At 42.0% G+C, this 18,862-nt stretch overlaps 1 protein-coding gene across 1 annotated transcript in view; it reads right to left on the bottom strand.

The window, feature by feature from the left end:
- DRD3 (dopamine receptor D3) overlaps positions 1-18,862 on the bottom strand; it is a 191,246-nt gene that overhangs the window by 40,501 nt on the left and 131,883 nt on the right. Inside the window, exon 5 of the mRNA XM_033942917.1 lies at positions 7,992-8,128. Within this exon, the coding sequence (XP_033798808.1) occupies positions 7,992-8,128 (137 nt within the window). The remainder of the gene's footprint in view (positions 1-7,991; positions 8,129-18,862) is intronic.

Here is an 18,862-nt window from a genome sequence, read left to right as displayed (position 1 = left end):
CATATAGGGCAGTGTTTTTCAACCGCTGTTCCGTGGCACACTAGTGTGCCGCGAGATGTTGCCTGGTGTGCCGTACAGTGCAGACACTGATTAGGCCTCAGGCCGGGTCCTGCACGCGCTCCCATGAGACTCCCCCGGTCCCCGCTGCTGTTCAGTTTCGATCTTCTGCTTTGACGCAACCGGAAACAGGAAGTTGCAGCAGAGTAGAAGATTGAACACTGAGCAGCCGCGCTTGCGCGGCTCTTTGGGAAAGCGTGCATGTCGCTGAAAAACAAAACCTACAAACCAAGGTGAGGTGAAGGGAGAGAGCTGGCTAAACAGTAGGATCGATTGGGCAGGCGAGTGGTGGCTGCGGGGACCGTGCGATCGCTCGTGTTCCTGGCTCAAATTGGAAGGAGGGAGTGAAAGGGAAAAGGATTCTGGGCCAAGGGGATGAAGATGGAAAGAAAAACCCACAGCAGGAAAGAAAGGGAAGGACAGGCAGGTGAGCCAGATGCTAGAAGCGGGGGGGGGGGGGAGGGGGAAGAAAGAGGGAAAAAAGCTAGATGGGGTTGAAAAGAAGAGACACACTGGTATGGAAGAGGAAGATAGGGGAAATCTGGACACAGGAAGGTAACAGAAAGAGGAGAAATTATGTGCATGGGGCATAGGGACAGAGACATAAAGGGGACATGCCATGGGGATGATATATGGACACGGGGGGGGGGGCAATGACAGATACATAGGGGAGATATTAGAAATGGAGAAAATAGGAGCACAGAAGCGAGATGGTTTGTGGGGATGGGACAGGGACCGAGCTCGCAGGCTCCAGTGGCTTGCACAAATTACATTGTAACGTGCCATGAAAATAAGAGGGAGGAAGGTAGATAGATAAGCCACGTGAGAGGAGCTGAAGGGTAGTAGAAAGGAACAGATGGTAAAGGAGGGAGGGAAGGGTGGTGGTGGAAAGGAATAGGACAGACATTGAAGGAGGGTGGAGAGGAACAGACTCCGAAGGGAAATGTGGAAGACAGAGTGGGAAGAAGACAGATGCCAGACTATGGGGGAGCGGAGGGAAGAAGATGGGTGCTAGACCAATTGGGGGGGGGGGGGTTAAGGGAGAGGCACAGTAACAGCAAATGGAAGACGTAGAGAGAAGACACACAGTGGATGGAAGGAATTGAATGAGAAGATGTGGAAAGCAGAAACCAGACAACAAAGGTAGAAAAAAAAATTATATTTATTTATTTATTTTTTGCTTTAGGATAAAATAGTATATTAGTTGTGTTGATAAAAATTTATAAACAAAGCCCTGCCAGCTGAACATCTCTTTCTCTAGTTCAGCAGCAGGAACTTTGATTTATAAGAAAGGAATAAGCTAAATATTACAGTACTAAGGCTTATATGGATGCAGCGGGGACGGTGACGGGGCGGTGAATGGGATGGCAGTGGCGGTGACGGGGCGGTGAAAGGGATGGCGGTGACGGTGACGGGGCGGTGAAGGGAACGGCTGTTGATGAAGAGCTACGTGTGTGTCTTTCTTCGATTCCAGCCAGAATATCAGCTTTGTGTTCAGCCAAACAGGCCCAGGTTTCGCACTGAATAAAGTATTTTATAATTTTTCACTATTCTGTTTACTTAATATTTCATAATAAAGTAATTATAAAATACTTTCTTTGTGTTTATTTGATTCCTATTCAAGAGAATTACTTTATATATAGTCAATATAGGCACAGAGTTAAATTTTTTAACATTTTCTAATGGTGGTGTGCCTCGTGATTTTTTTCATGAAACAAGTGTGCCTTTGCCCAAAAAAGGTTGAAAAACACTGATATAGGGGAAGAAAGACGGCAGACAGTGGATGGAAGAAAGAGAGTTGCAAGAAGATGAGGAAAGCAGAAACCACAGAAGACAAAGGTAGAAAAAAAATTTCTATTTATTTATTGCTTTAGGACAGGGGTGTCCAATGTCGGTCCTCGAGGGCCGCAATCCAGTCGGGTTTTCAGGATTTCCCCAATGAATATGCATGAGATCTATTAGCATACAATGAAAGCAGTGCATGCAAATAGACCTCATGTATATTCATTGGGGAAATCCTGAAAATCCGACTGGACTGCGGCCCTCGAGGACCGACATTGGACCCCCCTGCTTTAGGAGACATGTGTCACTGTTTCTGTGGTGCACTGTATGCAGAGTCCAGCTTCTTACTGGTTCAATTTAACCTTTGTCTATGTATTTCTATTTTATCCCCCCTTTTACAAAACTGTGGAGCGTTTTATAGCGCCAGCCGTGGTGGTAGCAGCTCTGATGCTCAGAATTCTATGAGCATCAGAGCTGTTACCACCGTGGCTAAAATTCACACAACAGTTTTGTAAAAGGGGGAGGGATTAGTTTGTGATGACATATTCCATACTAGTTGAAGGTGTTTTCTGTGTTCTGTGTGTTCGAAAGAAATGTTTTTTTGTTAGGATTGACTGCAGGATTGATCTGTACTAATCTGGCTTGTTTAGTTTTACAATGGGTATATTGATGTTGTACTGCTTACTGCATATGTAAGATGCTGCCTTTTCCTAGATACTCATGTGTGACTTGTGGCTTGTTACTAAAAATCATGTTTTTCGTACAGATGGGGGGGTGTCAAAAAAAATGATAGGCCCCGGGTATCACATATGCTAGGTACACCACTGCTTCTCTGCATCCAAAGAAACAGAGAAGGCCGGATCATCTATTGTTTTTGCTAAATTTAACATATGAATTGCCAATCTGGTATTATTTGAAGAATGTCTGAGCAACAAAACCCGTTTGGTGCATACCAGTCACATAAGCGAGAGCCTTGGCTAATCTTAGAGCCAATAATTTTGCCAGGATTTTCCCATCTACATTAATTAAAGATATAGGCCTGTAGTTTGAAACCAACATGGGACTTGGTTTGGCAAAATAATGGTTAACAATTCCGACATAGTACCTGATATACAACCCTTAGTCAGTTGTGATTAATATAAATTTAAAAGATGAAGTAATAGTAAATTTTGAAAAGTTTAAGTTTTTCAAATTTTTATTCGTATTTAATGAATCGCTTATTTTAGTAAGCGATGTACAATATAATAAAACTATACAAACAAATAGTTGGTGCCAACATACAAAATAACTTTGATATTTTATAGATTAAATCTAACATGAGTCGTGAGGGGATCCAGCTCTGAGAGACTTCAATGCTGACTGGAGTTCTGTACATGATATAGGCGCCTCAAGTTTTTCTTTCATATACTCGGGAATTTTTGGCCCATTAATTAAGTTTAAAAATTCTCTTCCTTCCATTTCATTATTTGAATAGAGCTCAGAAGAATATAAAGCTTTATAATAATCCAAAAAATGTCTTAAAACATTTGCAATTTGGGTATGAATTGTACCTTTTTCATCTTTAATAGCCACAATCTTTACTTTTCTTTTTTTTAGCTCTAAGATAATTAGCCAATAATCTTCCCGCTTTATTCGAGTTTCCATAATACAGAGCCTGTTGAGAAAACAAATCTTTCCTAGCCAATTGTGAGGAAATCTCATTATATTTATATTTAGCTTTCAAAAGGGCGTGCAACGTATTTTGTTCCCATTTCGAGACCAATTGTGACTCTAAAGTCAAAATAATTTGTTCCAAATTGGAAAATTCTAATTTTAGCAGTTTCCTAATATGCCCACTCACAGTAGCTTTGAAAGCATCCCAAATAATTTCCAAAGAGATTTCCTCTGAGGTATTGAGTTGGAAATACTCATTCATTTTCATTTGAATTTCCTCAAGAAAGTTTGAATCTGCAAGCAATGTATTATTAAACCTCCAAACAGGTCTATTAGAATCTGCTTCAGTAAATTGATATTCTATCCAAATTCCAGCATGATCTGACAAAAGAATCGGATCTATGCTGGAATCCAGGCCAGTGACGTAGTTAAAAGGGGGGGGGGGGGGTGTTAGAGCGGTCTGCCCCGGACACCGGTACCTCTCTTCCTCTCTGACCCACTGCCTCCCTCATACCTATTTAGGGCCAGATACACAAAGTTCCCACACCAAGGTTAAAAAAATACCATGGTGGGAGCAATTTTTCTTTTACCAGCAATGCTCAGGACAATAGCATGCAAATTATACGCTATTCATGCAGAGAATCATGGGTAAATGGGGGGAGGTTGCTCCTCCTCCTGCCTGCCCTGTCAAAAAAAGCAGTCCCTGAGCTCCCTGCCTGCCAGTACAGTTGACAGGGTTAATCTATGATTAACTAAATGGTCCGAAACAAAAAATAATCAATTCTTGAGAATGATTTATGAACTTGAGAGCAAAATGAAAATTTGTGAGCATTGAAATTAAAAATCCACCATATATCCTTTAATTCACATGTATGTACCAAATTGTCCAGACCTAATGATTTTAATTGTCTACTCAGTTGTTTATCTATAATTGGATCCATGACAGCATTGAAATCTCCTGCTACAATTAAATTAGTCATAGCCAGTAACAGAATGTGTTGAGTTAGGAAAAACTTCTGTTTAAAAGACTTGTACTGTACTATGGCAAATTGTAACCTGTTAATTGTATATTATGTATGTTAATCTGTAACCCATTCTGAGCTCTTTGGGGAGAATGGAATAGAAAATGAATTAAATAAATACATAAACAAATAATGCCTCATAAAATACCTCTAAAACACTTCTATTGCGTCTTCTGCTTGTACAAAATGCAGCAGTAAGACTCATATATGGACTACGGAAATCAGACCACCTACAGCCAGTGTTCCCTCTAAGCGGGCGGGTGTTGTGAGCAAACTTTTTTCACCGTGAGCCAAAAATATCGGGCGCCAGCAAGTTATGAGCCAACTCGCCCGATTCTCCTCTCGCCGCCCTGCCATCTGCCGTACGCCTCTTCCGATCGTGCGCTGTGACGAGAAACGTGTGCGCTGCGATGTAATATTTTGTGCGCCAGCGCACGCCAGCGCAGCTTAGCGGGAACACTGGTTCAAATGGTTTTATTTATTTCCCCAAATTTATTTTTGTTATACGCATTGAAAATATTTGATATTGCGTTTAAATCAAAATCTCAATAAACTTGAAACGAGTGCCCGTGAGATTGTGGGAGGGTTAAATACTCAAAACTTAGAAGTTTTTGCTACGCCAGCTTTCTGGTATCTTTACATACAGTGGCGTACCTAGCATATGTAACATCCGGGGCCCATCATTTTTTGGCACCCCCCCCCATCTGTAAGAAAAACATGATTTTTAGTAACAAACCACACGTCACACATGAGTACCTAGGAAAAGGCAGCATCTTACATATTGCAGTGAGCAGTACATCAATACACCCATTGTAAAACTAAACAAGCCAGACCAGCACAGATCAATCCTACACCGTCAATCCTAACAGAAAACCATGTCTTTCGAACACACAGAACACAGAAAACACCTTCGCCTAGTAAGGAATATGTAATCACAAACTAACCCCTCCCTCTTTTACAAAACTGTAGTGTGGATTTTAGCTACGGAGGTAACAGCTCTGATGCTCATAAAATTCTGAGCATCAGAGCTGCTACCACCAAGGCTGGTGCTAAAAACGCTTCACAGTTTTGTAAAAGGGGGGATAAAATAAAAATACATAGACAAAGGTTAAATTGAACCAGCAAGAAGCTGGACTCTGCATACAATGCTTCACAGAAACAGTGACACATGTCTCCTAAAGCAATAAATAAATAGAAATTTTTTTCTACCTTTGTCTTCTGTGGTTTCTCCTTTCCTCATCTTCTTGTAACTCTCTTCCTTCCATCCACTGTCTGCCGTCTCTCTTCCCCTATATGGCATCTTCTCTCCTTCTATGCCCCTTCCAGAAACTGTATGCCTCCCCCTTCCATCTCTCCTTTCACCCCATTGGTCTGGCATCTCTCTCCTCGCCTTCCCTCTCCCACACCTCTCCTCATAGTCTGGTATCTCCCCTTCCCTGATTCTCTGGCATCTCTCTCCTTTCCTTTTCTTCCATCTTTCGCTCCCCCTCCATGCTCTCACATCTCCCCCTTCCTTTTCCCTTAGACTGGCATACCTTCCTCCTACGCTCCAAGCCCTGGCATCTCCTTTAATTCCCTCCCTCATCTTCCTTCTCCCTCCAGCTGGGTACCGCAACACTCTTCCCTGCAGCTCTGCACTTCCCCACAATTGCCATGCTTCGGTTCCTCTTCTTCCTTCCTTCCTCCCCCCCCCCCCGCGGGACACTGCGGCACCATCAACTCTTACTCCCTCTAATGTCGGCCCTGCAGCTCCAGACTTCCTCGCACCTTCTCCCCTCCCCCTTTGGATCGCTATTATTTTAAATGTTATAGCCGCGGAGCTGTATCCATCAGTGGAGATGTCTAACCTCGGCCTGCCCCGGAACTCTTACTGCAACAGTGACTTCCTGTTCCTGCCTAGACGGGCGGCTGCTGCAGTAAGAGTTCCGGGGCAGGCCGAGGTTAGACATCTCCACTGATGGATACAGCTCCGCGGCTATAACATTTAAAATAATAGCGATCCAAAGGGGGAGGGGAGAAGGTGCGAGGAAGTCTGGAGCTGCAGGGCCGACATTAGAGGGAGTAAGAGTTGATGGTGCCGCAGGGTCCCGCGGGGGGGGGGGGGGGAGGAAGGAAGGAAGAAGAGGAACCGAAGCATGGCAATTGTGGGGAAGTGCAATCCCCCCAATGCGTCCCCTTACCTTACCGACGCGTGTGTGCGCTGTGAAGAGAAACTTTGCGCTGCGATGTAATATTTTGTGCGCGAGCGCAGGCCAACGCAGCTTAGCGGGAACACTGCCTACAGCCCTACTATATGAAACTATATTGGCTGCCCATAACTGCAAGGATCAAGTTTATATTAGGCATCACTGCCTTTAAGATCCTGACAGGGAATGCCCCCCCGACTACCTAACGGCCATCCTACTCCAGGGTTCCTCCAACAGATATTCCACTAGAAATCTTTTCCACTTAAAATTCCCAGCATGCAATAATATAAAGTCTAGCAGGCAAATTACTTTATCCATCCAATATCAATTAGCAAAATGCTGGAACCAATTACCATTTACACTATGATCTTGTGACCATTACCTCAGATTCAGAAAACTTTTAAGAGCAAGACAGGGAGCCAACCCGGAAGTAACTGAAATGGTAATTGTAAAAGCCCATTTCTAAACTGTCTAATGCAGGGATCTCAAAGTCCCTCCTTGAGGGCCGCAATCCAGTCAGGTTTTCAGGATTTCCCTATTGAATATGCATTGAAAGCAGTGCATGTGCATAGATCTCATGCATATTCTTTGGGGAAATCCTGAAAACCCGACTGGATTGTGGCCTTCAAGGAAGGACTTTGAGACCCCTGTATGCAACTCCTGGGACATAACGATGAGCCAACAATGACCTACTTTAACTTGTAACTATGTATTTATAACTATGATCTAACTGTATTAATAACTGTACTGATCTACCTGTACTAGCAACTCTATTGAATATTTGTGTCAAACTGTCCTCTTTAATTTCCTGGGTAACACCCAACCTCTTGTAATGTAATTTGACCTTGAACTGAATAGGTAAAGGAGGAATACATGACATAAATAACAAAATATAACATAACATAAAATTGGACTTAATTGAACGTTAGGCACCTAACTTGAAAAATGCAGTTCTATAAAAAAGTAGGCACCTAGTCCAAAGCACTTATATAAAGATGGGTGAGATTAAAGGCAGATCATGGGCAAATTTTCAAATTAGGTGCCTGTTTTTGAATTAGGTGCACATATTTAGACCATGAAAACCCTGACATAAATATGGTGCATTTAAAGTTAGGATGCCTAAAATTGCTTAGGCACTAATGCTTTATTCTATACAGTGCACCTGTTTATTCTATAGTGCACCTAACTAGTTGGCATTGATTTTTTAGGCAACCTATATAGAATTGGGGCCTATATAAATAAAAGACAATAACAGTAATAATAGTTTGTCTGAGTTATCCAGCTGCATTACCTGTGGTGTTGAAGCCAAAAAGAAGTGGGCAAGAGATGGTGAACGCCAACACCCAAACGACAATAATCATGAGAGAGACCCGTCGGCATGAACTCTGCCCTGTGTTGTACTGAACTGGCATAACAACTGCTGTGTACCTGGAAAAGAAACAGCACCAAAGGACTAAGACAGTGAAGATGGAAGAAAAGGAGGAGAAAGATTACAACAAATAAAAAATGCGGCAGAAAGGCATGCAGCAAAAACAATGAAGAAAGGGGACGTGAAGTAATTTTGAGAAGATGAGGAGAGGAGACGATAACATTTATATACCGGAAATACATCAGAGATACTCAAACTTTGTTATTCATCGAGTCAGTTCATTTTTCAGATAATTTATTATAAGTCCTAATGGAGTCGTATTCATTTCCAGTCCTCGAGGACTGTAGGAAACTCTAATGAATATGCACGAGATATGAACAGGGGAAGCAATCAATGTAGGCTAGCGTTAAGATGGGTTATATTACCACAAGTCATTTTATTTTAACACAGGGTCTTATTGCATAAAATGGGACTCTGTGCTATAATAGCACTACTTATGGTAAAATAACATGATTTAATGGTAGCCTGCATTGAAAACTTATACAAGTTTTCTGCTATGCTAATGATATTTTCTTACTGAGAGGGACAGAGCACATCTCAAACAATACAGCAAAAAAAGCACAAAGGGCCTCAATATTTACCCAACACGAGCCGTTTTGTGGTGTACAATGCCTGCATCAGGGGTCACCAATAAGCAAAATACGATTACCAAACTCTGGGGATCAGAATCAGTTCTAAAGTCTGAGCACAGAGAACACTCTCTTAGTCCTGTGTTGCTTCAGCAGGAAAGTGAAATTGAAAGTAACCCTGATACAGGTGTACGATGAAACATGACTTGTGTTGGGTCAAAAAAGACATGTCCCTGTTTATTGGAGCCCTTTGTGGTTTTTTTCACCTTGTTGATACCTTTTGAGGACATATTTCAATTGTCACTATATCAGGTTTCACGTTGTTTAAAAAATTGATTAGCATAGTGCAGCACATGGTTTGAGTTGAATAAAGATAAAACTAAGCTTCTCTGGCTGGATAGAATGATCCAGAATATTCCTAAAGAATTATCTCTGCCTGATGGTCTTGCATTGAAAGTAAACAATATCATTAAGATGTGTGGGGGTGTGTGTGTGGGGGGGCATAATCAAAACTTTAAAACATCCAAAAACCTGCCTAAGTCAGCACTTGGATATCCTAATTGCAGGGAAGTCCAAGTGCCGATAATCAAAACCAACTTTCTGGACATGCAGCAGCACTTCTAAACTGCTGTGGGTCCAGGGCTCAAAGGGGCATGTTGGGAGGTGTGTTATGGGTAGGAATCAGGCGGGCTTACAGGAAGAGAATGCCAATGAACTGATCTACTTTACTTCCTTACATCTCTAGGCTTTCCCAAACCATCTCCGACTAAAACCCATCAGAAAGGTCACCACTTAGATTTGATTACATTTCTTTCCAATGTTTTAACTACCCCAGTGTAAGTTTCAAAGGTGAAACCTGGACTAATACCCCTTGGTTGGACCACCTTTTATGTGGTTTTGAATTATGCTGGATTAAAAAACAACCCAAAAATGAAACCAAGGAACAATTTCAAAGAGAAAACTATTTGGACAAGAACCCAGTAGAACCCAGTAGAATTTTGGACGCGCTATAGCTTAATATCTAACTCAGACTTAGATCCAAATTTCATCCTAGGATAGAAAAATTTTAGCAATCATGTTCTAAACAATATTGCACCATTGAAAGAATTTAGGAAAAGACGTTTATCAGACAATAAGAACATAAGAACAAAAAAAGTGCCTCCGCCGGGTCAGACCATAGGTCCATCATGCCCAGCAGTCCGCTCCCGCGGCGGCCCAAACAGGTCACGACCTGTCTGAATCACCAGAAGGGGCCCCCTTGCCACCTTGGTTTCCCATTGAAGTCCTATCTTCCCATCGAAGTCCTAACCCTCCGGTCTTGCACATGCACGACCTGGTCGGGTTTCTATACTTATTTCCTGGATACTTCTCTCAGTATCCCATGATCCCTTTATCCCTCAGGAATCCGTCCAATCCCTGTTTGAATCCCTGTACCGTACTCTGCCTGACCACTTCCTCCGGTAGCGCATTCCAAGTGTCCACGACCCTTTGGGTGAAAAAAAACTTCCTTGCATTTGTTTTGAACCTATCTCCCTTCAGTTTCTCCGAATGCCCCCTCGTACCTGTTGTCCCCTTCAGTCTGAAGAATCTGTCCCTATCCACCCTCTCTAAGCCCCTCATGATCTTAACGGTCTCTATCATATCTCCCCTGAGCCTCCTTTTTTCCAGAGAGAAGAGCCCCAGCCTATCCAACCTCTCGGCGTATGGGCAGTGTTCCAGCCCTCTTACCAGTTTCGTTGCTCTCCTTTGGACTCTCTCAAGTACCGCCATGTCCTTCTTGAGGTATGGCGACTAATACTGAACGCAGTATTCCAGATGTGGACGCACCATCGCTCGATACAATGGCATGATGACTTCCCGCGTCCTGGTTGTGATGCCCTTCTTTATGATGCCCAGCATCCTGTTGGCTTTTTTCGAGGCTGCTGCGCACTGTGCAGATGGCTTCAGTGATGCATCCACCAGCACACCCAAGTCTCTCTCAAGTCTGCTGTCTCCCAACAATGCCCCCCCCCAATTTGTAGTTGAACAACGGGTTCTTTTTCCCTATATGCATGACCTTGCATTTTTCCACGTTAAAGCGCATTTGCCATTTGTTTGCCCAGTCTTCCAGCTTCTCCAGGTCCCTTTGCAGGTCCTCACACTCCTCCCTGGACCTAACTCTGCTGCACAGTTTGGTATCATCTGCAAATTTTATAACCTCGCACTTTGCCTCCTTTTCTAGGTCATTGATAAATATGTTGAAGAGTAACGGCCCCAGCACTGATCCCTGTGGCACACCGCTTGTGACTCCCCGCCAGTCAGAATATTGGCCCTTTACTCCAACCCTCTGCAGTCTACCCGACAACCAGTGCTTGATCCATCTGTGCACATCCCCTCCCACCCCGTGGTTCCACAGCTGGTATGATACTGATTTAATGGTTTTAAAGTGAGAAGTATGTAAATTGGAAAGAATATGGTGTAAATCAGGGAAAGATGAGGACAGACTTATTTGGTGACAAAAGGTTAAAGAGTATAAAAGAATGATTAAAGAAAAGCATTGTAAACATTATTCCCAAACAATTAATTCTCCTACGTTGAATAGCAAAGAACTTTTCAGAATAGTCAATTCTTTGTTTGATATTGATCTACATAAACGTTCTAATACAGATCTCTCATCTTCTGCTGCAAACTTAGCCGACTACTTTGCCACAAAAATTCATAATTTGAGATTGTCTCTTGTAGGTACAAGCATAGATCTATCAATCAATCAATTTGCTTTAGAGGTTAAAGAGTATAAAAGAATGATTAAAGAAAAACGCTGTAAACATTATTCCCAAACAATTAATTCTCCTACGTTGAATAGCAAAGAACTTTTCAGAATAGTCAATTCTTTGTTTGATATTGATCTACATAAACGTTCTCATCTTCTGCTGCAAACTTAGCCGACTACTTTGCCACAAAAATTCATAATTTGAGATTGTCTCTTGTAGGTACAAGCATAGATCTATCAATCAATCAATTTGCTTTAGAGGTTAAAGAGTATAAAAGAATGATTAAAGAAAAACGCTGTAAACATTATTCCCAAACAATTAATTATCCTACGTTGAATAGCAAGGAACTTTTCAGAATAGTCAATTCTTTGTGTGATATTGATCTACATAAATGTTCTAATACAGATCTCTCATCTTCTGCTGCAAACTTAGCCGACTACTTTGCCACAAAAATTCATAATTTGAGATCGTCTCTTGTAGGTACAAGCAAAGATCTACCAATCACTCAATTTGCTTTAGAAAAAGAAGGGTTCAACTGCTGATATGATCTGGAATCATTTCGAAAACCCAAATTGGAACAAATTTCTCAAGCTTTTCTCAAAATATGCAAAATCCAATTGCCTATTAGACAACTGTCCACCGACTACCATGAAATCAGCTCACTTCAAAGCTGAACTTTTTAACTGGGTTTCTTTATGTATGTGTACTGACTATTTTCCAGTGGAACTTGGCTATATCCTTGTGACTCCTATTATCAAAAACTCCAAGGAGTCAGTTTCTTCGGCTGCCAACTACAGACCTATTACCAACATACCACTTTTTCTTAAACTAATGGAAGGACTGGTTAACATTGATCTCATAAAATATTTAGGGAAGTTCAGCATTCTACACGACTCCCAGTCTGGTTTCCGAACAAATTATAGTACGGAAACAGTCTTAGCTTCGTTGACTGATTACCTTTGCCATTTGTTTTCCCTGGGAAAAAGCACACTGGTACTTCAGTTTGACTTGAGCAGTGCCTTTGACCTTGTTGACCATGACATTCTGCTTAGATGCCTCGTTTGTATTGACATTTCTGGACAGGTACTAAACTGGTTTACAGGCTTCTTAAAAAAACGCATTTACCAGGTTCACAGTGAAGGAACCTTTTCTCAGTCTTGGTGTAATCCCTGTGGAGTTCCACAGAGCTCCCCTCTCTCCCCTTCACTTTTCAATGTCTACATGGCATCATTGGGACATATGCTATCTGACTTAAAATTGAAATCGTATATATACGCAGATGACATTACAATTATCATTCCCATAACCTCACTGACGCAAGAGACAGAACAACTCACTTCACCTGTCTTCACTAAGGTAGAACAATGAACTATGGAATTTAAATTAAAACTGAACTCAGAAAAAAACCAAAATTTTTTGGCAAGTCCTAATTACAAGATCATGAATACCTCTTTGAGATTAAACGTGTTAGATTACCCAATTAATCCTACTATCAAAATCCTTGGAGTCATCCTGGACCGATGCTTGACTTTTGAAGATCATACTAATGCTCAGATTTAAAAATGTTTTTTCATCTTATGGAAACTTCATACCATTAAACACTATTTTGACTTCCTCTCTTTTCGACTGCTGGTTCAATCTCTGATCTTAAGCATCTTAGATTACTGCAATATTATATACTTGGGATCCTTTAAGAAAACCATCAAAAGATTGAGAGTCATTCAGAATGCTGCCATCCGTCTCAGATAGAAACATAGAAACATGATGGAAGATAAAGACCAAATGGCCCATAAAGTAGACATTTACCACACTAAACCTCCATTCAGACCACTGCCTGTGGAATGGGATTTGAATGATGTTCTTTCTATACTCATGAAGCCACAATTTGACCTCCCTCTTGTCTGCTTCACTAAAACACCTCACCTGGAAAGTGACTTTCCTGATCGCACTTACTTCTGCACGACGAGTCAGAGAATTACAAGCACTGGTATTGAATCCACTCTAAACCAGATTTTATCAAAATAAGGTTATCCTCTGTACTTATCCAAAAGTGGTCTCTGAATTTTATCTCAAACAGTTTATTGTTTTATCCATTTTCTTTCCAAAACCATATGCACATCCTGGGGAATCAGCTCTCCATACCCTGGACTGTAAAAGAGCTCTTGCTTACTTCTTGGATCAAACCAAATCATATAGGACTACAATTCAACTGTTTATCTCCTTTGACCCTAACAGATTGGGAGGTCCAGTTACCAAGAGGACTATTTCACGCTGGCTAGCAGACTGCATATCCTTTGCATATTCTTATGCTGGGCTGATGCAAGATGACCGTGGCACTGTTCACAGAGTAAGAGCTATAGTAACTTCTATTAACCATTTGCACTCCACTACCACTTAAGACATCTGCAAAGCAACCACTTGGTCCTTAGGTCACACATTTACTTCTCATTACTGATTAGATCAACATTCTAGATGAGATAGTTTAGTCAGGCAGTTCTCAAAAATATATTCTCTCTTTATAAGCATCTTCCCTCCATCCTCAGGGACTTCATCAGCCTCATGACAGTTATATTTAACCCTCTTTCTAAAGGCATTAGTCTGGAAGCTTGGAAGTCCCATATGTGAGACTATATTGCCTGCTTGTTCTCGGATAAACCATAGTTACTCACCTGTAGAACTGTTCTCTGAGGACAGCAGACAAACATTCTCACAACCCGCCCATCTCTCCTAGCTGGCTTCTTGGCTTTTGGACAGAACTGAAGATCCCATGAGTCAACATCAGGACAACATCACCTGTATTGAGAATATCTGCTTGCTGTCCTCGGAAGGCACCTGCTATAAGTGATTAACTATGCTTTTTCTTTGTTTTCATTTCCACTTTCTATGTTAACTTCAGGGCTGGCATTTCTCATTTGATTTACTTTTCATCTTTCACTGGGTAAAATATAAAAAGTCTTTTTCAGCTTCATTTCTATACCAAGCAGTTACTGCTTGGTGTTCACTTCCTATTCAATTGAGATCTATTTCCTCTTACTTATTATTCCATAAATATTTAAAATCTTATTTGTTTAAAAGGTTTTTACTGTAGTGCCTGGTCTATTTGAATTGTTACATTTTTTTAAGTTTTTGTTATCTGCTTTGAACCTGTTTAGAGGAGTTGGTAGAATTCAAGTACTGATACCATAACCATCAACATAACTTCCTCCCTTACATGCATATTACCTCCAATGTATGTAAATCTACTTCATGCATGTTCATTAGCTGTATGCTAAAACTCTGAGCTGTTTGCAGCCCTTGAGGACCAACAATCTTCTGTGCTGTTTCAAAAATTCTGTGGTACAAGAGCATCACAGAAAGAAGCCCTACCTCAAGTGGAGTAAAACCAATCTACTGCCTGAAGCTGTAGGAGTTTCTGGTTCAGTCAATTAACAAGGATTGCATTATAAATTAATGGTAATGCATCAGAAGGATTTTGCTTTATCTATAACAAATGAACCATGGTGGAATTCCCTGCTCTATTACATAGCAGGCTATCTTCTTCATAAATAGCAAATCACAGTACCTCCAGAGAACTTAGCAGGAAGTCCTACCACATTTTGCCAAGTGGGTAGCAATGATGGTTTTTGCCACTGCATTCCGTTTCGGACAGCTCAGTCAACATCCCCTTTATAGATGAGCCCGGTGCTACAACCTACCAACTTTAGTCCTGGTCCTATCCCTTCCCCTTTGCGGGCACCTAATGGAAAATATTGTACATTATTTCTGTTTATAAGTAGACAACAGCCTCCAAGTAACACACAGCTACATACCGAGCAGGATTACATTTTTTCATAGTCATAGGGGCTCATAATTGAAAGAGAAAAACGTCCAAAAACTGGCCTAAGTCGGTACTTGCATGATCATAAACGAAAGACGTCCAAGTGTCGATAATCAAAATGGGTTTTGGACATGTTTACAAACGACCTAGGCCTTCATAGTGCCGCTGAAAGACCATAGCTAAACAGGATGTGTCAGGAGGAGTGTCAAGGGCGAGATTTGGGCGGGATGTAGGCAGGCTTAGACTTAGTCGTACTGCATGTATAACCGAAAGTTATACAGCACAGGATTGACAGAACTTGGACGTTGTGACTTAGACCATTTAAAACATGGTCTAAGTCACAAAAACCCACCTAAAGTCACTAGATAAGCACTGCAAATGCATAATATAGACCCCCACACACTACCCCAGTGATCACCAACTCCCCCAACCCCATAAAAATCGTAATCACGCCTTTAAAATTCAGCCTCCAGACCATTATCACCTGGCAGCCTGGCATAGGAAAGCCTAGTTGTCCTGCACAGAGGTGTCTTAAGCCATCTTGGGGGTGGGTTAGAGACCCATGGAGAGAAGGCTCCATGCAAATAAGCCCCTGTAATCTCTGCATTGATACTGAAATATGTGCACTCTCCTATACACCCCCAAAACCCTTTTGTACTGGTATATAAGTGGCTCCTGCAGCCATAAGGGCTATTAGGGTGGTAGATAAGTGGGTCTAGGGGATTCTGGAGGTGGTTTGCGGGGGCTCACCATGATCTATAAGGGAGCTGTAGTGAGCTGAAGACATGGCACCCTTTTTGTGAAGTTCACAGCAGTGCCCTGTAAGGTACCCCATTATTTAGGTGCCATGTCTGGGTGTTCAGTCCATCACTTTGCAGACCCCTCCCACATCCAACAGGGCTTGTTCTAGGCATTTTTCACTTGGACGAAAAGTTGGACGAAAATGTGGTATAAAGATGGATGATTTAGCGGCTTGGACTATCAGATCAGCAGGACGTATAGTTAGAAGATTTTCGAAATGAAAAAAAAATTTGGACATATTTTTCGAAAATGTGTCCTAAGCTCTTTTTTACTTGGGCAACTTGCGACTTGGACGAAAATGGACTTAGATGTTCCTTTCGATTATGCCCCTCATAGTGAACAAAAGTGATAGGAGGTGATTTTTTTAGTGGATTAGCTTAATATATATCTTGACTAGCTTTCGGGGACTAACAAGTTCTTCATCAGGTCAAATCCCAATGAGCTGATTAATGTGAGGAATAATATTTCAAGTGAACTAAATATGGCAACCATACCTCTGGGCCTGCTACCCTCAAGCTTTTTTTGCTGAGGTGGTTCCAAACGGAGGATCAGGATCCCAAATGGGGTCATATCAACAGTAGATGGGGGTCACAGAAATATGGCTGCTCTGCTTCCCTCTGGATCTCCACTGTAATCTATGCTCAGTACTGGCAGTCTTTATACTAACAAACCCACTAAAAGAAAGATGGCTAATAGTGTTATGTCAAAATCTTTCCAATGCAGAAAGAGAAAAGAAATACTTTCTCACATAAAACACTGAATATAAAAAAATGAAATAACTGATTAAATAATAGTAAATTGAGTGTAAGTACCATTGTTAGTTTGCATTTACCCAAATGGTTTACTTGCTGTGAAACATCCCTGGACCTAACGGTACTCAATGTGGACAAAATCAAAAGTGACAGTGTGATAAATTCAAAATATATTTCTTGGTCTCTGTTCAACGTCCAATAAATGTATCCAGATACAATGTATGTATGTATCCAGAGTCAGTTGTATCCAGATACATTAATTGAACAGAGACTGAGAAATATATTCTGTATTTATCACACAATCACTTTTGATTTTGCCCATATTGAGTACCGTTAGGTCCAGGGATGTTTCACAGCATGTAACCAGTTTGGGTAAATGCAAACTAACAACTCTTTTGAAACAGGGGTTCCTGTATAGAGTTGTGTAAACTGAGGACCCTCGGTACTTACACTCAATTTATTATTATTTAATCAGTTATTTCATTTTTTTGATATTTTGTGTTTTATGTGAGAAAGTATTTGTTTTCTCTTTCTGCACTGGAAAGATTTTGAGATACAGTACTGGCAGTCAGCATGGGGCTGCTGAGCCAGTGAGGGTTCACATGCCTTTTCCTCTCTTGTGAGGATTTCCTGTTAGATTGGCAACACGTGCACAGTGCTGGGATCTATGAGTACACGTTGAATCCCAGGCTCTTGGGTTGGCTGTTGCTGCTAAAACCACTGCTGCAGCTGCTTTGGATTAATGACAGAGGGAAGAAGTGTGAGGTGAGAAGGGGAGGTAATTGAGGGTTGCTCATTTGTTTTTATCATCTGGGTTCAGGTGAATTTTTAGGTGTTATGTGGGATAATATTGAAAGTACTATTCTACAACAGTGCCAAAAACATGAACATTAAGGCCTTTATGCTAGGCACCTTACACTTTAAGCTTTTTGTTATCTTTTTACTTGTTTTTAGTTATATATCTATTATAATAAAACCCTAAGCGCGCATGCGCACTCCTACCTGCGTGTTCCGTGATCCGTATGTCCATGGCTGGCAGGAGTGCGCATGTGCACTTAGGGTTCTATAGCTTGGGAGAAAAAACGACACCATACTCGCAGAACCCCAAGGATGTTCTGAGCGAAGTTATTTTTAAGTTCAAAGCCGCAGTGGCGACTCCTCTCACGAGCCGCACTTGCGTCGGAGAAGTCTTCCGACGCAGGCGGGGATCGTGAAACGAGCCACCGCAGCAGCTTTAAAATTATAAATACCTCCGGCACAGAACTAAACGGTCGGCGAAAGAACGTCGGACATTGCTCGCGATCCCGGCCGCTCCTCACACACACTAGCGGGCAAAACAGCTTCCCACGCACCCGAGCAACCTCTAAGCATGGTCCATCTTGCTCTTCAGCTCCTCCAGGCAGCAGCAGACCTATCCACAACCAGGGAGTACTGTAAGGCCCTCTGCTGCTCTTCTATCTAACCTCCTCTTCTAAACAGCCAGATGCTGGACAGGGGAATCAGGTAAGGGGTGCTGCAGTACAGGGGGAGCAGGGAAGAGGTGCTGCTGGACAGGGGGAGCAGGGAACAGGTGCTGCTGGGCAGGGAAAAGGGCTGCTGCTGGACAGGGGGAGCTGTGAAGGGGTGCTGCTGGACAGGGGGGGATGTAAAAGGAAGGGAGAAGGGCTGCTTCTGGACAAGGGGAGCAGGGAAGAGGTGCTGCTGGACAGGGAGGAGGTAAAATGAAGGGAGAAGGGCTGCTGCTGGACAGGGGGAGTAGTGAAAGAGTGGTGGTGGACACAGGTGAGGTAAAAGGAAGGGAGAAGGGCTACTGATGGATAGGGGGAACAGACAAGGGGTGGTGGTGGACAGCCGAGGAAAGAGAGAGACAGACAGAAAGACAGACAGTGGGAGGGAGAGAGATAGAAAGAAAGAAAGACAGACAGACAGACAGAAAGCAGCCAAGGAGAGAAAAAGAAAAAAAGAAAGACAAAGACATACATCTATTCTAGTACTCGTTAATGTATATAAAAGTAAATCTACAAGTTCCAATTTCATTAAAATG

Source organism: Geotrypetes seraphini, chromosome 4 (assembly GCF_902459505.1).
Source record: "Geotrypetes seraphini chromosome 4, aGeoSer1.1, whole genome shotgun sequence".
Lineage (NCBI taxonomy): Eukaryota > Metazoa > Chordata > Amphibia > Gymnophiona > Dermophiidae > Geotrypetes > Geotrypetes seraphini.
This window is presented reverse-complemented; position numbering and strand designations above follow the sequence as displayed.